The following is a 20,053-nucleotide window of genomic DNA, read 5'->3' on the forward strand; positions in this document are numbered from 1 at the left end:
CTCACTCTCTCTCACTCTCTCTCTCACTCTCTCTCTCACTCTCTCTCACTCTCTCTCACTCTCTCTCACTCTCTCTCACTCTCTCTCACTCTCTCTCACTCTCTCTCACTCTCTCTCTCTCTCTCTCTCTCTCTCTCTCTCTCTCTCTCTCTCTCTCTCTCTCTCTCTCTCTCTCTCTCTCACTCTCTCTCACTCTCTCTCTCACTCTCTCTCACTCTCTCTCACTCTCACTCTCTCTCACTCTCACTCTCACTCTCTCACACACTCTCACACACTCTCACACACTCACACTCACTCCTCACTCACTCCTCACTCACTCTCACACACACACACACACACACACACACACACACACACACACACACACACACACACACACACAGACACACACACAGACACAGACACACACACACACAGACACACACACACACACACACACACACACACACACACACACACACACACACACACACACACACACACACACTCTCTCTCTCTCTCTCTCTCTCTCTCTCTCTCTCTCTCTCTCTCTCTCTATCTCTCTGCTAAAGTAGTCAAATACTGTTGGTTTGAAAACAAACCATACCACTGGCGGGGATAGAACCCGCGATCAGAGAGTCTCAAAACTCCAGACTGTCACGTTAGCCACTGGTGCTATGGTTTGTTTATGATCGTCTCATTACAATTTTGTGAGTCACTATTGCTTTGGGTCTAAAATTTTAATGGATACATTATTGGTGTCCTATTTGATGCTTTGTTTTACCCAATAATTTTAGTGTGTTTACCAAAGTATTTTTAATTTTTACATATTATTTCATTCAATTTCTTTAGGCAATAGGTTTGTTTAGAGCTTGTGATGACAGTAAGTGATAAAGTTGTTTGTTGTGAAGAGGCACTGTATATATAATACCAGAGTATGTATTTTTCCACAGCACCTGGAGGACAACAGCAAGGTGTGGGAGGAGGTCAGTCATGGTTACTCCTTGGAAGCTGACTTGCCCAGAGATACTCCATCCTTCCTTGCAAAAATTACAGTGAGCTGCTGGAGATTTCATGGCTGCCAGAGGCCATACTTTCCACAGATAATTGCTGCATTGCTCCCAAATGCTTCTCCTTGTTTTCTTCAACATTTTAGGTATATTAATTTATGTAGTTTTATTACAGAGTTTTATCTGTGTTTGGGCAATTTTTTAAATTGTACACTCCAGTAACAGTTACTCAAAAAAATCAAGTAATATACTAAACATATAGCATTGCATGCCAAAAATCTAAAAAAAAAAAAAAAGATTGTAAAATTTGGGCAAACTGCATTTTCGATTGTTTTTTAATCTGCTTGCTTGACGGCTAGATGGCCATGTGCATAAGAGAAGAAAGGGTGCCAATAGATTAACAGAATATACTGTACATAGGTCCCTTGTATAAAGTAAAAGACAACACAAGAGAGAGCAAGGATTATTTGAGGCTAAAGTTTACAATAGAAATAATTATTATTATTGAACCTCTTCAAGGGGGGCTCCTTGGTGTGGTGAAGAGGCTCTTGGTCTGAGGAATTAGACCTGTCGGTCTCCTTCCTCAGACCGAACCTAATTACCCCCCAATCCCCCCTTCCCTATCCCATCCTCCCCATCCTTCCCTTTTTCCTTTCCTCCTCCTCCTCCTCCCCATCCCTCCCTTTTGCCCTTCCTCTTTTTGGCCTTTGGTTTTTTTTCCCACAGGCGTGCTAGTTCCTAGGTAGGGGAAGGGGTACCGAGGTCCATCCCATTCCGTTGAGGTTCTTGGCGGTGGCGTAGTTTGCCGTGGAATCTGGATCGCCTGGGGATGTCCCGATCCCTCTCCGGTATCCTGGAGGGTGGCTTTGGGTGTCTTTCGGGCAACAGGTGTATCTCTGGAAGCCACCTTTCGGATTCCAGGGGTGGTGGCCGAAGGAGGTATGCTTTGTGGCGGATATCCGGCCGCCCTCTCTTTTGTCCACCGAGGTAGCTCGGCAGATGTGAGGTTGCTATCCCGGATTGCTGGTTTACTGGCATGAAGGGTAGGGTATGGCACGGGTTCCATGCTGCATCTGCGTTACTTGCGGTGCTGAGGTCCTCTTGGGCGCGGAGGGAGATTTTCGGCCCTTTCATTCCTCCTGGGAACTATCCCTCCCCGGTCCCCCCTTTTTTTATTCTTTTTTTTATTTTTATTTTCTTTTCTTCTTTCTTTTTTTCTTATAAACAAAATGAAAGAAGTAACCTAACCATGGAGTCCCAAATCCATGACCCTGCTACCCCCCCAGGCCCCTTATTGTTACCGCACCCTGTTCTGACCTCGCCTCGTCTTTTGGCCACTCTTTGGACACTCCTAAGACCCCTGTACCTCTTGCTGGTGCTGTTTCGTCACCTGCTTCAGGTGCCGGGGTTTCGACTGACTCCTTTGATTTGTCTGACCTCCGCTCTCCTTTGACTATGCTTCCGGCCTCTCCCTCTACGGTGCGGCAGTTTTCGAATCGCCAGCCCATCCCACGTCGGACCGACTCTGGTCCCACTTCTAAATGCCAACGACAATCTCCTGATGATGTTACTTCGTTACCTTCCCATTCTACTCGGAAAAGACCAACACGTCATGCACTCCCTCTCCACACTCAGTTTCAGACCACACAATGGACTAAATTCTTTACTTTAAGACCGACTTCTTCTACTGCCTATCTTTCCGACCATAGTATTGGCAAAGCGCTCCTACACCATGTTAGTGGAGATATTTCCTTTCATGCTCTTAAGAGTGGTACGCGCATCATCACAGTCCAGAATTCTACCCGAGCTCATGATCTTTCTCTTTCACATATTGATACTATTCGTATCACTATCGAAAAACATCATTCCCAAAATTCTTGTAGTGGTACTGTTATTCTGCCCCATACCATAGTCCAACAGAATTTCCAGACATGTGGCAATTTTTTAGCTTTAGACTATTTACTTTGTTTTATACTTAATTCTAACTATAGATTCACTACAAATCTTATGATTTGTAGTGAATCCTGATACCATTGATCCTGATACCAACCTCTTATTTAATGACTTAAATGAATCAAACAGTTACTGTAATTACTACACAGCAGAACAATCAAAGGCACTTCTCAGAGCCAACAACAACATAACTATCTTTAACTACAATATCAGATCTTTAAGCAAGCATTACGATGACCTCATAGCATTACTAAATTCCTTGCATGCCAATATGTCCATCATTACACTAACTGAAACCTGGCTAAAGCCTGATACTACTGATGTCTATGCCATTCCTGGTTACACAGCCATACACAACTGTAGGCCAGACCAACAAGGGGGTGGCACAGCTATATACTACTCAGACCAACTAGAATGTATCACTAATACTTGCACAAGGGATGAACATGGGGAATATATAATAGCTAAATTCAAATCCAAATACCTACAAAAACCTCTCACATTGATAAACATCTACAGAGTTCCACAGTCAAACATTAGCCAATTTAGTCAAAACCTAGGAAGTATGATAACTGATGCACGCATGAACAAAGATCACTTACTACTTTCAGGTGACTTCAATATAAATCTCCTGCAAGACCAGGACCCAAATGTTACTGAATTCACAAACACAATGAGTAACTGCATGTTGCTACCAACAGTAACAAAACCTACAAGAGTTACAGAGACTAGTGTTTCCCTACTTGACCACATCTGGACCAACACCATATCCCCTTTAAAATCAGGCATAATCACAAATAATACCACAGACCACTACCCTACTTTCCTCATAACAACTCTTGGTAAATTACCCCAAGACACTACTAAAGTCACCTTCAGACTTCACAATGAGGCAGCCATTAATAACTTCACAACAGCAGTAACAAACATTGACTGGCACACTGAGCTGGAAATCTATACAGATATTGACGAATGTATTAATAATTTTCTAAAAAAGACCCAATACCTCTATAACAAGCACTGCCCTAAAAAAACTAAACAGATGACAGCTAAGAGACTGAACAGTCCCTGGCTAACACCCAGCATTCTCAAATCCATAAATACAAAACACCTATACGAAAAACAGTACAGAATGGGTCACATAACCAGAGACCAAACAAAATGTTACTCGTCAATCCTAACCAGCCTGATAAGAAGGGCAAAAAAATTGTATTATGAGAACAGATTATCCAACTTACGAGGTGATATAAAAAAGACCTGGAAAACCCTATCAGAAATTCTAGGAACAAAAAAGATATCACGAAATAGCGAAATAAAATTAGCAAAATCAGATGAACCCCAACTCCCACCAACAGAAACAGCAAACAGACTCAATGATTTCTTCTCCAACAAAATCACAAGCTCAGATACCTCACCAAATGACTACCTCACTGGCAACTACCTGAACACACTGTTCCTAGCTCCGACTAACCCATACGAAGTCTCCCTTATTATCAACACACTAAAAAACAAGGCAGGAGATTTAAATACCTTACCACCCTTTATATACAAAAAAGTGTCACAAGTGCTATCACCAATCATTGCAACACTCTTTAACAAATCCATTGAATCCTCCACCTTCCCTACAGTTCTCAAAATAGCAAGGGTCACCCCGATCCATAAAGGAGGAGACCAAACAGAATTGAATAACTATAGGCCAATATCCAACTTACACCCTCTCTCAAAAATCTTCGAAAAATTAATTCATAAACAAATCTACTCCTACCTCATCTCCCAAAACATACTCAACCCCTGCCAATTTGGATTCAGGCCTAATAAAAATACTAATGATGCTATTATACACATGCTAGAACATATATACACTGCAGTAGAGAAAAAAGAAGTCCCACTGAGGAACTTCATTGACTTACGTAAAGCTTTTGATACAGTCGACCATGACTTGCTCCACATAAAATTGTCACACTATGGTATAAGAGGGCACTCCCTCAACTACCTCAAGTCATACCTCAGCAACAGAAGCCAATATGTGTACACAAATGGGGCAAACTCTTCCGCACAACCAATTACAGTTGGTGTCCCACAGGGAAGTGTCCTTGGCCCTCTTCTCTTTCTCCTATACATAAATGACCTACCAAATGCTTTGCAATTACTCAAACCCACACTATTTGCAGATGACACTACATACGTCTTCTCTCACCCGAGCCCAGTCATGCTAGCCAATACTGTTAATACCGAATTACAGAAAATATCTACCTGGATGAGGACTAACAAACTTACACTAAACATTGACAAAACCTACTTCATTCAGTTTGGTAACAGAGCTACAGATGTCCCTCTTAACATAATGATAAACGGATCACCTATCACAAAGCTAACAGAGGATAAATTCTTAGGAATCCACCTTGATAATAGACTCAAATTTCATACACATATACAACAAATTTCTAAGAAAATTTCGAAGACCGTAGGCATACTATCGAAGATACGGTACTATGTTCCACAGTCAGCCCTCCTGGCCCTATATCACTCTCTTATTTACCCCTATCTCACCTATGGAATTTGTGCATGGGGCTCAACAACAATTAACCATCTCAGACCACTAATTACCCAACAAAAGGCTGCAGTCAGAATGATAACAAATTCCCACTACAGGCAGCACACACTACCAATATTCAAAAAACTAAATCTACTAACCATACAAAACATCCATACTTATTACTGCACCTATTACATACATAGAACACTTAACTCTGATATTAACCCTCCCCTCAAACTTCTCCTTGCCAACCTCAACAGAACACATGACCATAACACAAGGCACAGATCACTCTTTGATGTTCCTCGTGTCCATCTCACGCTATGCAAAAACTCAATGCACATAAAAGGCCCTAAAATCTGGAATTCATTACCTGCAAATATAAAAGAAACACTACCTGTTTATAAATTCAAGTCTCTTCTCAAAGATCACTTACTCACCCAAAACCAAATAAATACTGAATAACTGAACCTTATAAATTGTTTATCTTAAATGTTTTTCACAATTATATCACATAAATGTTAAACCTAAGACCCAATCTAACTTTGTTATTTTTTAAATACACTACCTAACAGAATACTCCATTCTACTGAATGTACAGCAATGCATGCAACCATATGACCTGTCTTTGTAATACTCATTTGTGCTTTATTGTTATCTGTTTACAATAATGTTTTATCACTGATTACATCATTGCTTAGTTAATCTTAAGTTAATTTTAAGCCTGCCCGTAATGCTATGCATACAAGTGGCTTAGTCATGCTGCTCTTACCTGTATTTTTTTGTACCTCTGTATGTATGTTCAAATTATAAAATAAATAAATAAATAAATAAATGACATTCTCGAACAGCTGGAACTCCAAGATCTCCCAATTTTCAAGGTAGACACTTATGTTCTTCCTGCTCGCGGGCGAAGATGATAGATACCCTTGCAATGTGGCTCGTTTAACTTTTGACAGCCATGAGCTCCCATCCTCTGTTTATGTAGCAGGACATCGGTTACAAGTTCGGTAGGTGATCCCTACACCGCAACAGTGTAGGAATTGCTGGTGATTTGGCCATCCAGCAAAATATTGCAGATCTATAGCCGAATGCCCAGTCTGTGGTGCCAATGACCATTCTAATATGCCTTGCAGTCGAACTCCCTCTTACCTTAACCCTTTGAGGGTCGACAGGCCCTCTCCGAAACTCGTTCTCAGGGTCGGCCAAATTTAAAAAAAAAAAAAATTATTTTCTCTTATGAAAAGATAGAAAATCTTTTCCCGATCATAAAGACACCAAAAGTTTGAAATTTGATAGAAAACTTACGGAATTATGCTCTCGCAAAGTTAGCGGTCTCGGCGATGTTTACGCATCGGTGATTTTGCCCACTTTGAGCCCCATTTTCGGCCAATTTCACTGTACTAGTCGACAAAAAACATGAATATTTCGCTAGAACTCCATTTTTTCTATCGAATGGGTGCAAGAAACCACTCATTTATGAAATTCAACTATCCAGTACAGTGGTGAGAATTTAGCAATTTTGCCAATTTCACACAAATTTCAAAAGATGCCAATTTCCGAATAGGGTCCAGAATAAACAAGAAAGACATTCCTGGCACTAAAATGACATTTCCTCTAGTCATTAGTCACGTCTCAAGGCCACTCTTATATTCTTTTGCTTTCCACTTTGAATTTTTATTTTCACAAAAAATATAAGATTTACTGTTATGCAGACTACTGCATTAGTGTAAAAAATGGTATAAATATTATTGGTGCACTTGTGAAAGAATATTAGACTCACCAGTTGACGTGTATTGCATGCTTGGCACGATTTGTTTACTTTTGAAGTTTGGTAAAAATCGAACATTTCTGCTACTTTGAGCTCAATTTCAAGGCACCTTTCTTTGTAAAACCAGTCAAAATCATCTCAATTTCTGTAATATGTCTTCCATTCTATAAAATGAGACCAAGAAAACTAGAATACAACAATAAATACCATACGAAAATACACTGCAAAGTCGCTGATTTATTAAAAAAAAATGGTCAAAGTTTTTTTTTTCTCATTATGCACTGTGTGCTGCAGGATTTTTTTCAGACTGTGCACACTGACCACATAGACCCATTCTTTCATATGAAGGCCTACCAGCTTTCTCCCACTAGATTTGAGGCCGCTAGAATTTATGAGTACTAGTACGTCAAAAACCCCTATGCGTAAGACGTACTAGTACGACGAAAACCCTCAAAGGGTTAATTGTCATGAGGCTCACCCTTCATACTCTCGCCGTTGCCAGGTCTACTAAATGAGTGGGAAATTCGTTACCTCAAAGAGGCACAAGGTCTCCCTTATGCTATGGCAGTTTCTCATCTCTGCCTCCAAGGGAGACTACCCCGTGTTTCTTATTCTCGTCTTTCTAAACACCTCCCACTTCTGGGGTCCCATCTTCTGCAGCCTCCTCTGCGGTTGCCAGTCCCATAGTCACTCCTGTATCTAATTCTTTTGCTGTCCTCAGTCTGTCCTCACTTCTTCGTGTTCTTCCTCACAAACCCCGGTATCAACAAGACCTCATACGACACCACCTCCCAATCGTCCCTCTACTTCTCAGAGGCCCAGAAAATCCCCTTTAACCCCTCCTTCCCTTCATCCACCTCCACATTTTACCTTCCCAGTCTCTGTTCCTGGGTCTTCCCCTTCCACTGGCTCTGTTACAAGTGTGGAGGTTCATCCTCCTCGTACTGTGCCTTCTTCCCCTGTCCCCTCCCAAATTTCTTCCTCTTCTGCCACCTCCCAGGTTTCTGCCTCTTCTGTCCCCTCCCACACTTCTCCAGTTCCCTCCACCCTTTCGCCCCCCCCCCCCTACCTTGGCACAGTCCATTACAGTTCCGATCTTTACTCAAACTCCTGCTCCTTCCATCTCCAATATTGTCTCTCATACAACGTCTCTGAACTCCGAAACACTTGAAGCAATCTCTGAATATATTTAAAAAACCAAACCATCAATGGACACTGATCCACCCTCTGTTCCTTCTCTTTCCTCTTCTCCATCTGCGCAACTCCTTTCTTCACAGCGCACCATTCCTTCGCTGCTTGAACGTTTTCCTTTACCACCACATGTGGACTTTTCTATCCCCTCTAGTCCATAGGTACCCTTACCTGCAGATTTCAGGTATCTTTATCATTGCCAATCATGGCCTATTTACAGTGGAATATACGTGGCCTCGGGTAATCGGGGTGAGCTTCAGATGTTGCTCTCCCAGTTTTCCCCTGTTGGTGTTTGCTTACAGGAATCAGAATTACACTCTGCTATTATCTATCCCATCTCAGGCTATAATTTATTGTATTCTTCAGATCCTTTTCCTGATGGGACCTTTAATGAAAGTGCCCTTCTTCTACGCACTGATATTCCATACCATCAGCTATTTGTTCGTACTTTGCTGCATTACACAGCAGCCCATATCCACTTGCGTAGGTGGTATACACACTGTTCTTTGTATCTCTCTCCTTCTCGGGCATTATCTATCCCAGATATTGCCTTTCTTGTTTCGTCATTACTGCCACCACTTCTGTTACTTGGCGATTTTAATGTCCATCATTTCGTCTGGGGGGGTCTCACTGTGATTCCCGTGGCATTCAGTTAGAGGCTTTTCTTGCTATCCACCCCCTCCGTGCTTTAAATACAGGTACTCACACCCATTTTGATCCTCGGACTCGTACTCTCTCTTGCGTCGATCTTTCAGTCGGCTCTTCCTCCGCCGCATTAGATTTCACCTGGTCTGTTCTCCCGGATTTACATGACAGCGATCATTTCCCAATCATTCTTACTTCCCCTTCACATTTGCCACCTCTTTGTAACCCACGCTGGCAATTTGATCAGGCAAATTGGAAACTTTACCCATGACTAACTGTTTTGAGTGAGGTTCCTTCTTCGTCCTCCATTGATGAGCTTTTACACCTCTTATCGTCCTCTGTTTTAACCGCAGCTTCACATTCTATACCCCAAACTTCGGGCAGGCATTCTCAGAAATGCGTGCCTTGGTGGTCTCCTGCTTGTGCTCGTGCAGTACGTTTGAAACGCGCTGCGTGGGGCAGGTACTGGTACAATAGAACCACGAAGAGACTACTTGATTTTAAGCAGAAGTGTGCGATCGCTTGCCGTGTCATCCGTGATGCTAAACGCACTTGCTAGCGAGATTGTCTCCACCATCACCTCTGCTTCCTCTATGAGTGCAGTCTGGAGAAAAGTATGAAAACTGAGTGGTAAATATTCTCCTGACCCGGCTCCTGTTCTGCGGGTTGCTGGTGTTGATATAGCAAACCCACTAGATGTTGCCATTGAAATTGGCAATTATCTGGTCCGTATTTCTCAGGGGCTCCATCTATGCCCCTCGTTTCTTTCCTCAAAGTCTGCCAGAGAGTTAGCACCCTTGGACTTTTCTTCTCTCAGAGAAGAACAGTATAATGTGCCTTTTACACTTGAACTGGAGGCAACACTCTCAGCTTGCCGATCATCGGCAGCTGGGCCCGATGACATTCATATTTGTATGCTACAACATTTACATCAGTCAGCCCTTGCAGTCCTATTACGCCTTTTCAATCTTATTTGGTCACAAGAAGTTCTTCCACAGCTGTGGAAATCTGCCATTGTTCTCCCTTTCCGCAAACTGGGCACTACAGGACATGAAGCCTCCCACTATCATCCCATAGCTCTTACCAGTGCAGTTTGCAAAGTGATGGAACGCCTGGTAAATAGACGTTTAGTCTGGTATTTAGAGACACACAACAGTCTCTCCACTCGTCAATATGGCTTTCGTAAGGGCCGTTATACCATAGACCCCTTAGTACACTTGGATACGTATGTTTGTAATGCCTTTGCGAATAACCACTCAGTTATTGCCATATTTTTTGACCTTGAGAAGGCATATGACACAACTTGGAGGTATAATATTTTGGCCCAAGCCCACTCCTTAGGCCTCCGAGGCAATCTACCATATTTCCTTAAGAACTTTTTAACTGAAAGACATTTCCGTGTTCGGGTTAATAATGTGCTCTCCCCGGACTTTATCAAAGCTGAAGGTGTCCCCCAGGGATGTGTTCTGAGCACAACATTTTTTCTCCTTGCTATAAATGATTTGACCTCTAGTCTTCCATCCAGTATTTGGTCATCACTCTATGTTGATGACTTCGCTATTGCTTGTGCAGGCGCTGACTGTCACCTCATTACAGTTTCTCTCCAGCATGCGGTCGACCGTGTTTCCAATTGGGCCACCACATATGGGTTTAAATTTTCCAGTACCAAAACTCACCAAATTACTTTCACTAGATGCTCTGTCATCTCCGATCATCCTTTGTACCTCTATGGCTCCCATATCCCTGAACATGATACAGTCAGGTTTCTAGGCCTCCTCTTTGACCGTAGGTTATCCTGGAAACCTCACATTACCTCTCTGAAGGCAACTTGTCACAGCCGGCTGAACCTTCTTAAAACCCTTGCTCAGCTTTCATGGGGAGCTGATTGTCGAACTCTCCTTCGCCTACATTCCACTCTCATTTTATCGAAACTTGATTTTGGTGACCAGATATATTCAGCGGCCTCTCCTGCTACTCTCTCTAGCCTTAACCCCATTCATCACCAAGGATTGCGTTTATGCCTTGGTGCTTTTCGCTCTTCTCCTGTCAAGAGCCTCTATGCAGAAGCGAACGTTCCATCCTTATCTGATCGCCGTGATGCCCATTGCCTTCACTTACTATGTACACTCTCATGATCTCCGCCATCCTTCCATTTATAGAATGGTCACTGATATTAGTAGACATTCTTTATTTGTTTGCCGCCCCTGTTTGCTCCGTCCCTTCTCTCTTCGCCTATATTTGCTCTTGTTTTCTCTTCAATTACCACCTTTCTATGTTCATGTTGCATCTCACTTTTCCCTACCCCCCTGGGAAGTTCCAGCTGTTCGAGTCGGTTTTTTCTCACTCCCTTGCTCGAAAGTCCAACTGTCTACGGTAGCTTCCCGCTCTCTTTTTCTTGACCACTTCCACTCTCATTCTCATGCCATTGCAGTGTACACAGATGGCTCTAAGTCTTCTGACCACGTAGGATTCGCAGCAGTGTTTCTGGACAGCGTCGTACGAGGGCATTTACTATCTTCGGCTAGTATTTTTACTGCTGAATTGTATGCCATTCTTGCAGCACTTATCCGTATTGCATCTACGCCTGTGTCATCACTTGTGGTTGTCTCAGACTCCCTTAGTGCTTTACAGGCTATACATAAATTTGATACACCTCACCCCTTAGTCCTCCGTATCCAACTTTGGCTACGCCGCATCTCTACCAAGCATAAAGATATTGTTTTTTGTTGGGTCCCTGGTCATGTTGACATACAGGGCAATGAACAGGCAGACACTGCTGCACGATCAGCAGTACATGACCTACCATTTTCATATAGAGTTGTTCCATTTACGGACTATTTTGCTGCAATAGCTACCCACCTTCACACCCGTTGGCAACAACATTGGTCTACTCTACTCAGTAACAAACTTCAATCTATTAAACCGAGTATAGGTTACTGGCCGTCTTCTTGTCACCAGTGTCGAGGTTGGGAGACTACTCTCTCCCATCTTCGGATTGGCTATACTCGTCTTACTCATGGATATCTCATGGAGAGGCGCCCTGCTCCTCTCTGTGAGAATTGTCAGGTTCCATTATCAGTCAGCCACATTCTGTTGGACTGCCCACTTTATCAACGAGCACGCAGAATTTACCTCCATCATCGTTTTCACTCCGCTGCTCTCTCTTTACCTTCCCTTCACGCTGATGGACCCACCTTTCATCCGGACTCTCTCATTGACTTTTTGACAACAACTGACTTACTTCACAAACTCTGATGATACCTTCAGCCCTTTCTACCTCAATCTCTTGCTACCCTCTACCCCCGTACTATCCCCTGCCCCGCTGTTTTCTGTAACCTACTGATCATCCCTCCCGCCTCCTGCCGCCCAATACCCTCGCTTCCTTCCCTACCCTGCAGCGCTGTATAGCCCTTGTGGCTTAGTGCTTCTTTTAGATTACTATAATAATAATATTAATATTGAAAGGACTAGGGGTAAGACAGAGTATGATTTCAGCGGAAGAATTAGGATTTAGGAAGTATGCGATGTGTAGACCAAGTGTTCATAATGAATCACACGAGTGAATATTACTTAAATAAGGGTAAGAGCTGTTTGTTACATTTATGAATTTAGAAAAGGCATGTGATAGGGTGGATAGGGGAGCCATGTGTCAGATATTGCACATACATATATGGAATAGGATGTAGGTTTCTAAAAGTAGTTAGGAGTTTTTGTGCAAAGAGTGAGGCTCAGGCTAGGTATATACAGAGTACTGTGGTAGGGAGGGTGACTATTATCCAGGAAAAGTGGGAAGGACATGGCCATGGATGCAGTGATATCAGCAGTCATTTAACAAGGTTATAGATGGGGTTGTAAATAAAAGTGAATGCTATAATCTTCCATTTTCCATGTTTCTTTCGCCATACAGCCTTTCCGAACTAGGCTTTCATCTCTTTCTCCAAAAACCCAAAACTCCTCCAATCACCAAAATTTCCTTCCAACCTATTGTTCCTCCATTCTTAACTTTTCCTATCTCTCTGTCTTGCTCCTTACCTTCTGCTTCTGTGACAGTGGAAATCCATTATTCCCCCCCCTCCCCCAATACTGCCACTAGTCCCCTTCCCTATCCCTATCAGGATTCCTTCCTCCCTGGACTCTGCTAGCTCATTTTGCCAGTTTTACCATTCTCTCCTCATGCTGCTCCATCCACCTCTTGCATCATGCTGTCTGCTGCCTCCTAGTCAAAAAAGAATAAAGATTTTATTTCTTTGCAAAGACTTGCAGCTATATCAGCTTATACGACCTCTGACACCCATTTTTGTCTTCATTTACTGTCACCCACTTGTAGGAGGCAAGTGAGCTGTTGTACATGGAAGTGAGGAAGAGCAAATGTAAATTATTAACCCATGTTCGAGTTAATAATTTGCTGAAGGTGTCCCTTAGGGATGTGTCCTTAACACCACTCTTTTTCTACTTGCTATAAATGATCTGGCATCTGTTCTCCTATCTAATATTTGGTCATTATTTCATGTTAATGACTTTTCTATAGCTTGTGCAGGTGCTGACTGTAGCCTTGTATCAGCCTCACTACAGAATGCTTTCATCTGTGTTTTCCATTGGGCCACTACTCATGGGTTTAAATTTTCTGATACTAAAATGCAAGAAATTATTTCACTAGATGTTCTGTGGTTTCTGATACTTCATTGTATCTGTACGACGCCTGTATCCCTGAATGTGACAGTCAGATTTCTCGGCCTTCTGTTTGATCGCCAACTGTCCTGGAAACCTCACATTACCTACCTGAGAGTAACTTGCCATAACTGGGGGCAAATCATCAGACACTCAACTACATTCAGCCCTAATTTTTCCAAAACTAGACTGTGGGATGAGATATATTCTGTGCCTTCTGCCACAACCTTTCTAAACTTGATCCCATCCATCATCAGGGATTACATTTATGTTTAGGTGCTTTTCGCTCCTTCCCTGTCGAGAGCCTATATGCAGAGGCAAATGTTCCAACCTTGAACGATCAGTGTGATGCCCAGTGCCTCCATTATTTTGTCCTCTCTCATGACTTCCATGATCCTTCTGCATACGGGATAGTAAGACATTATTTGATTGCCGCCCATATTTACTCCATCCCTTTTCTCTTCATTTTCTCTTGCTCTTGACTTCTTTTCAGTTGCCCCCTCTAACTTTTCTTTTTCCCTTGGGAGGTTCTGACAGTTGAAATCTGCTCTTCCCCACTGCCATGTGCGAAAACTCAAATCCCTCAGTTGCTTCTCGCTCACTTTTTCTTAACCACTAATGGTCTCGTTCTCCTGCCATTGCAGCTTACACTGATGGTTCTAAATCCTCTGACTGTGTCAGGTTTGCAGTAGTGTTTCTGAACAGTGTTGTGCGAGGTCATTTATTAGACTTAGCTAGCATTTTTACAACTGAACTGTATGCAATTCTCATGGCTATTATACATATTGTGTCCACATGAAACTGGAAGGTCATGTACCACTGACTGTGTAGCAGAGTCTGCCTGCTCACTGCCCTAAACATCAACATGACCAGGGACCCAGCAGAAAACAATTTCTGCTGAGTCCCTGGTCATGTTGATGTTTAGGGCAGTGAGCAGGCAGACTCTGCTACACAGTCAGTGGTACATGACCTTCCAGTTTCATATAAAGTATTAAATACTCAGACTTGTTTTACTTGAAGAGGGTTTCAGGGGTCAACGCCCCCACGGCTTAGTCTGAGACCAGGCCTCATGGTGTATCAGGGTCTGATCAACCAGGCTTTTACTGCTGGCTGCACACAAACTGATGTACGGACCACAACCCAGTTGGTCAGGTGCCTGTCCGGTGCCTTCTTGAAGACAGCCAGGGGTCTATTGGTAATCCCCCTTATGTATGCCGGGAGGCAGTTGAACAGTCTTGGGCCCTGGACACTTATTGTGTTTTCTCAATGTACTCGTGGTGCCCCTACTTTTCATCGAGGGAATGTTACATCTCCTGCCGAGTCTTTTGCTTTCATAGGGAGTGATTTTCATGTGCAGGTTTGGTACCAATCCCTCCAGGACCTTCCAAGTGTATATTATCATGTATCTCTCTCATCTGCATTCCAGGGAATACAGATCAAGGATCTTCAGCCATTCCCAGTAATTTAGGTGCCTTATCATACTTATGTGTGCCATGAAAGTTCTTTGTATACTCTCCAGTTTTGCAATATCTCCAGCCTTGAAGGTGGTCATTAGTGTACAGCAGTATTCCAGCCTAGAGAGAAAAAGCGATTTGAAGAGAATCATCATGGGCTTTGTGTCCCTAGTTTTGAAGGTTCTCATTATGCATCCTATCTTTTTCCTAGCAGATGAGGTAGATACATTGTTGAGGTCTTTGAAGGCAAGATCCTCTGACATAGTCACTCCCAGGTCCTTCACATTTCTTTTTTGCTCTATTGTATGGTTAGAATTTGTAGTATACCCTGATACATTTTTAATTTCCTCAAGTTTTCCACATCTGAGTAGTTGAAATTTCTCCTCGTTGAACTTTGTTGTTTTGAGTAGCCCATTTGAAGATTTGGTTGATGTTCGCTTGGAGTCTTGCGGTGTCTTCGATAGAAGTCACTGCCATGGCAGCCCACGTGTCAACTGCAAAGGAAGACATAGAGCTATGGCTTACATGTCTGTCTATGTCCAAAATGAGGATGAGGAATAGAATGGGAGCGAGTACTGTGCTTTGTGGAACAGAGCTTTTCACCGTGGCTGCCTGGGACTTTACTATTATTCTTTGTGTTCTATTTGTCAGGAAATTATAAATCCATCTACTAACTTTTCCCGTTATTCCTTTATCACGCATTTTGTGTGCTATTACCCCATGGTCACACTTATTGAAAGCTTTTGCAAAGTCTGTGTATGCTACATCTGTATTTTCTTTATCCTCAACAGCATCCAGGACCTTGTCATAGTGGTCCAGTAGCTGGGACAGGCAGGAGCGACCTGCTGTAAACCCGCGTTGCCCTGGGTTGTGTAACTGATGGGTATCTACGTGGTTGGTGATCTTGCTTCTTAGAACCCTCTCAAAGATTTTAATCATATGGGATGTTAGTGGTATCAGTCTGTAGTTCTTCGCAATTGCTTTACTGCCACCTTTGTGGAGTGGGGCTATGTCTGTTGTTTCCAGTGTGTGTGGGATGACCCCTATGTCCATGCTCCTCCATAGAATGCTGAAGGCATGTGATAGGGGCTTCTTGCAATTCTTGATGAACACAGAGTTCCATGAACCTGGCCCGGGGCAGAGTGCATGGGCATGTCATTTATTGCCTTTTCAAAGTCTTGTGGAGTTGGGATAATATCTGAGATTTTTGAGATGACCTAATTTTGGGTTTTGTTCATGAAGAATTCATTTGGATTGTTGACCCTTAATCTGGGCAGCGGCTCGCTGAACACCGAGTCATATTGGAACTTTAGTACCTCGCTCATTTCTTGGCTGTCATGTGTATGTCCCAGCCTGCCTAAGCAGGGGCCCAATACTGGATGTTGTTTTTCCCTTAGATTTGGCATAAGAGAAGTATTTTGGATTTTTTTCAATTTCCTTTATGGCTTTTAGTTCTTCCTGTGATTCTTGTCTCCTGTAAGATTCCTTTAGCTTAAGTTCGATAGTTGCACTTTCATTGACCAGTGCCTCCCTTCGTATTTCAGATATATTGGCCCCTCTCAGCAGCTCTGTGACTCTTCGCCTTCGTCTGTATAGGGAGCATCTCTCTCTCTCTAGTTTACATCTCCTCTTTCTTTTTCTTAATGGAATGTGTCTTGAGCAGATCTCAAGGACCACAGAGTTCATTTTTTCTAGGCAAATGTTCAGATCTGTGTTGTTTAGGATATCTTCCCAGCTTGTTTCATTTAGGACATGCTTGACTTTGCTGTAATCTCTAGCCACCTTCACAATCATTGGCAACAACAGTGCTCTGTGTTGATTCATAGCAAATTACATTCTGTCTAGCCAAGATTTGGATGCTGGTCTTCTTATCGATGTCATGGTAAGGAGACTACGCATTCCTGTCTTCACATCAGGCACACACATCTCAGGAGTATCTCATGGAGAGATGCCCAGTTCCGCTCTGTGCGAATTGTCAGATTCCAATTTTAGTTTACCATATTTTGTTGGATTAGATTGTCCTGTTTATCAGCAAGCACGCAGAATTTACCTCCAACGTCGTCACCACTTTAACACTCTTACTTCATCTTCTCTCCTAGCTGATGGTGCCACCTTTGACACATACTCCCTCTATGACTTTTTGGCAGCAACAGATTTCTTACACATTGATTATACTTCCTTTAGCACTCCTCACTGCCCTTATGAACTCTTCCTCCATTATACTCTACCCTCACTAGTCTCGGATCAAGCATATTAAACCATCAGCACATCCTGCCTGTGCAGCACTCTGTGACCCTTGTGGGTTTAGCACTTAGTTTTGATTATAATAATAGTCTAAGTCATTCTGTCCTGTGATGAGCAAACAACCCAAGGAAGAAACTGGAAGCATGTCTCAAGTAGTGCAAAGATCAGAGGTATCAAAAAGGTCATGGTGACATCAGTACTGGGGTCAAGCAACAAAAGTGCCTGAAAGAGGTACCAGGTTCCAAGGAAAGTCCGAGATTGTGCAGAGGTCATCAACAGGTTGTGTAGGAAGATGATTTTCCATAACTTAATCACCCTAGCTCCCTCCCTCCCTCCCCATCCCCATTGTTTTAGTCAGCTTAACAGCTGACTGAAATAAATGACCCCAGGGTTAATAGAGAGGTATGCATGGGTACCATAAACGAGCTAAACAGCAGCCACAGGCTCAAAGTGGTGCCCACTCATTGATGCTTGCTTGGCCCTAGCTCAACACATTGCTCTTACCAGACAGGAAAGAGCAATGCTAAACCAACTGATTCAGTGGGGCCAGTGCTGAACCTCCTGTCTGAGCTCCGTCCTTCTACCAAAGAAGCATTTTACCTATCTGTGGACTGCAGTTAGGCAATACTGGTCTTATCAACTTCCAGCCAGAGGAAACTAGAATTTACTGTTAGTTATGTATGCCAAACATGCAGGATAGTGTTCAGTTAGGCAACTCCATGTCATGGCCTTCCTGAGGGAGCCTAAGCTCATCTAATATGGCCAAGACATTGTAGACCATAATATTCACACCACAAAAAGAGCCTGTCATCAGGGGGGGTTAACATTTGAAGAGTTATCAGTCCTCTAACTTGAAGTTTACCTCATGAGTGGGTGAGATTGTTTTTGGTATGATTTTAATTAACATGTGTTTTAGAATTCTAGGTAGTAGGTTGGTAGACAGCAACTGCCCAGGGAGGTACTACCGTCCTGCCAAGTGAGTGTAAAACGAAAGCCTGTAATTGTTTTACATGATGGTAGGATTGCTGGTGTCTTTTGTCTGTCTCATAAACATGCAAGATTTCAAGCATGTCTTGCTACTTCTGCTTACACGTAGGTCACACTACACATACATATACAAGCATATATATACACACCCCTCTGGGTTTTCTTCTATTTTCTTTCTAGTTCTTGTTGATTTCCTCTTATCTCCATGGGGAAGCGGAACAGAATTCTTCCTCCATAAGCCATGCGTGTTGTAAGAGGCAACTAAAATGCCGGGAGCAAGGGGCTAGTAACCCCTTCTCCTGTATATATTACTAAATGTAAAAGGAGGAACTTTCGTTTTTCCTTTTGGGCCACCCCGCCTCAGTGGGATACGCCGGTGTGTTGAAAGAAAGTGTTTTAGAATGTTTTTCATACATTATTTTTATTATAACAGTGTTGTACTGGGTTAGTTATATCTATTTCTTACATGAAGTATATTGGTTTTCAGCCACATGGGTTTGTATCCTCACTTTACTAAGCTGTATTTTTTTCTAACATAGTACATAAAATATTATGAGAGATCTTGGATTCATATGACCAGAAGTTTTTTATTAATATTATATATAAGTATTATACAGGGTAGTTTTACACGTCATGTATTTTGTCTCATTCGCAGAATGATATCCTTTTACCACTCACTTGAAGGTCAAGAGTACAAACAGTTAGTGGAAGCCATACAAGACAATGAAGATGAGAATATAACTACACCACTGAGTACACCATCTCCTCCACCTACTAACCTGAAAGGGCCACCATTGCCACCAAGACCAGCAACCGGCCTCAAATGGCGACCTTCATTTCGGCTTCGTTGTCAAACTTCCCCAAGAAATACCAAGCAGTCATTCTCATTTAATGCAGATGTTCTCCAAGAACTTTCACTCAATCAGCATAATGACATGGACACAAACACCAGAGGTACTACTAGCCAGGAACATCATGCTAAATCATCATCCCCTAATAGTGTGACATCTAATAATACAAGCAGTACAGAATCTTCAAGTAACTTAATTTTGTCAGCTATTAAAAATAGTGATTTCCACCCACAGTCCTTAGAAAACAGGAGAAACAATGTTATGAGAGACAGAGATCAAGAAGAGAGCCAAGCAGAGACACTAACAAACCTTGCACCGGCACCAAGCAACTTGGTAGTGCATATTAAGAAACAAGGTTTTTCTTCCACCACAATCTCCACCAGTACTGTAGCCAGTGATATTGGAAAGTTTCCAGCTTTATCATTCCCAGCCTTGAACTGTTCCAAAGCTTCAAAAAGTTATTGTAATTCCCACTGATCTTTAATTTCATGCTTTGTTGTAGTAACATTATTTCATCACCCAAAATATATTTGTTTCTAGCAGTAGAAATATTTCACCTTCATCATTCCACTTTAATTAAAGGAAAAATATCAGTCTAATATTTATAAAAAAAAGTGAATAAAGGTTGGGGTGTATTCTTTTGTATTGTTGTGTAAAACTACTTTGAAAAGTAACTACGAAGTATCAAGTACGTGGTAATGGCTCGTTGTTTGAACTGACGAAGTAAATACGTAGTAGCATGGTTCTCTAAAAATTTTATATAG

At 42.4% G+C, this 20,053-nt stretch overlaps 1 protein-coding gene across 1 annotated transcript in view; it reads left to right on the plus strand.

Annotated features, from left to right (window-relative positions):
- LOC128685185 (insulin-like growth factor 1 receptor) overlaps window positions 1–20,053 on the plus strand; it is a 124,740-nt gene extending 104,687 nt beyond the window's left edge. Inside the window, exons 12-13 of the mRNA XM_070082791.1 lie at window positions 933–1,135; window positions 19,094–20,053. Of these exons, the coding sequence (XP_069938892.1) occupies window positions 933–1,135; window positions 19,094–19,766 (876 nt within the window). The 3' untranslated portion in view covers window positions 19,767–20,053. The remainder of the gene's footprint in view (window positions 1–932; window positions 1,136–19,093) is intronic.

This window comes from Cherax quadricarinatus, chromosome 8 (assembly GCF_038502225.1).
Source record: "Cherax quadricarinatus isolate ZL_2023a chromosome 8, ASM3850222v1, whole genome shotgun sequence".
NCBI classification, from domain to species: domain Eukaryota; kingdom Metazoa; phylum Arthropoda; class Malacostraca; order Decapoda; family Parastacidae; genus Cherax; species Cherax quadricarinatus.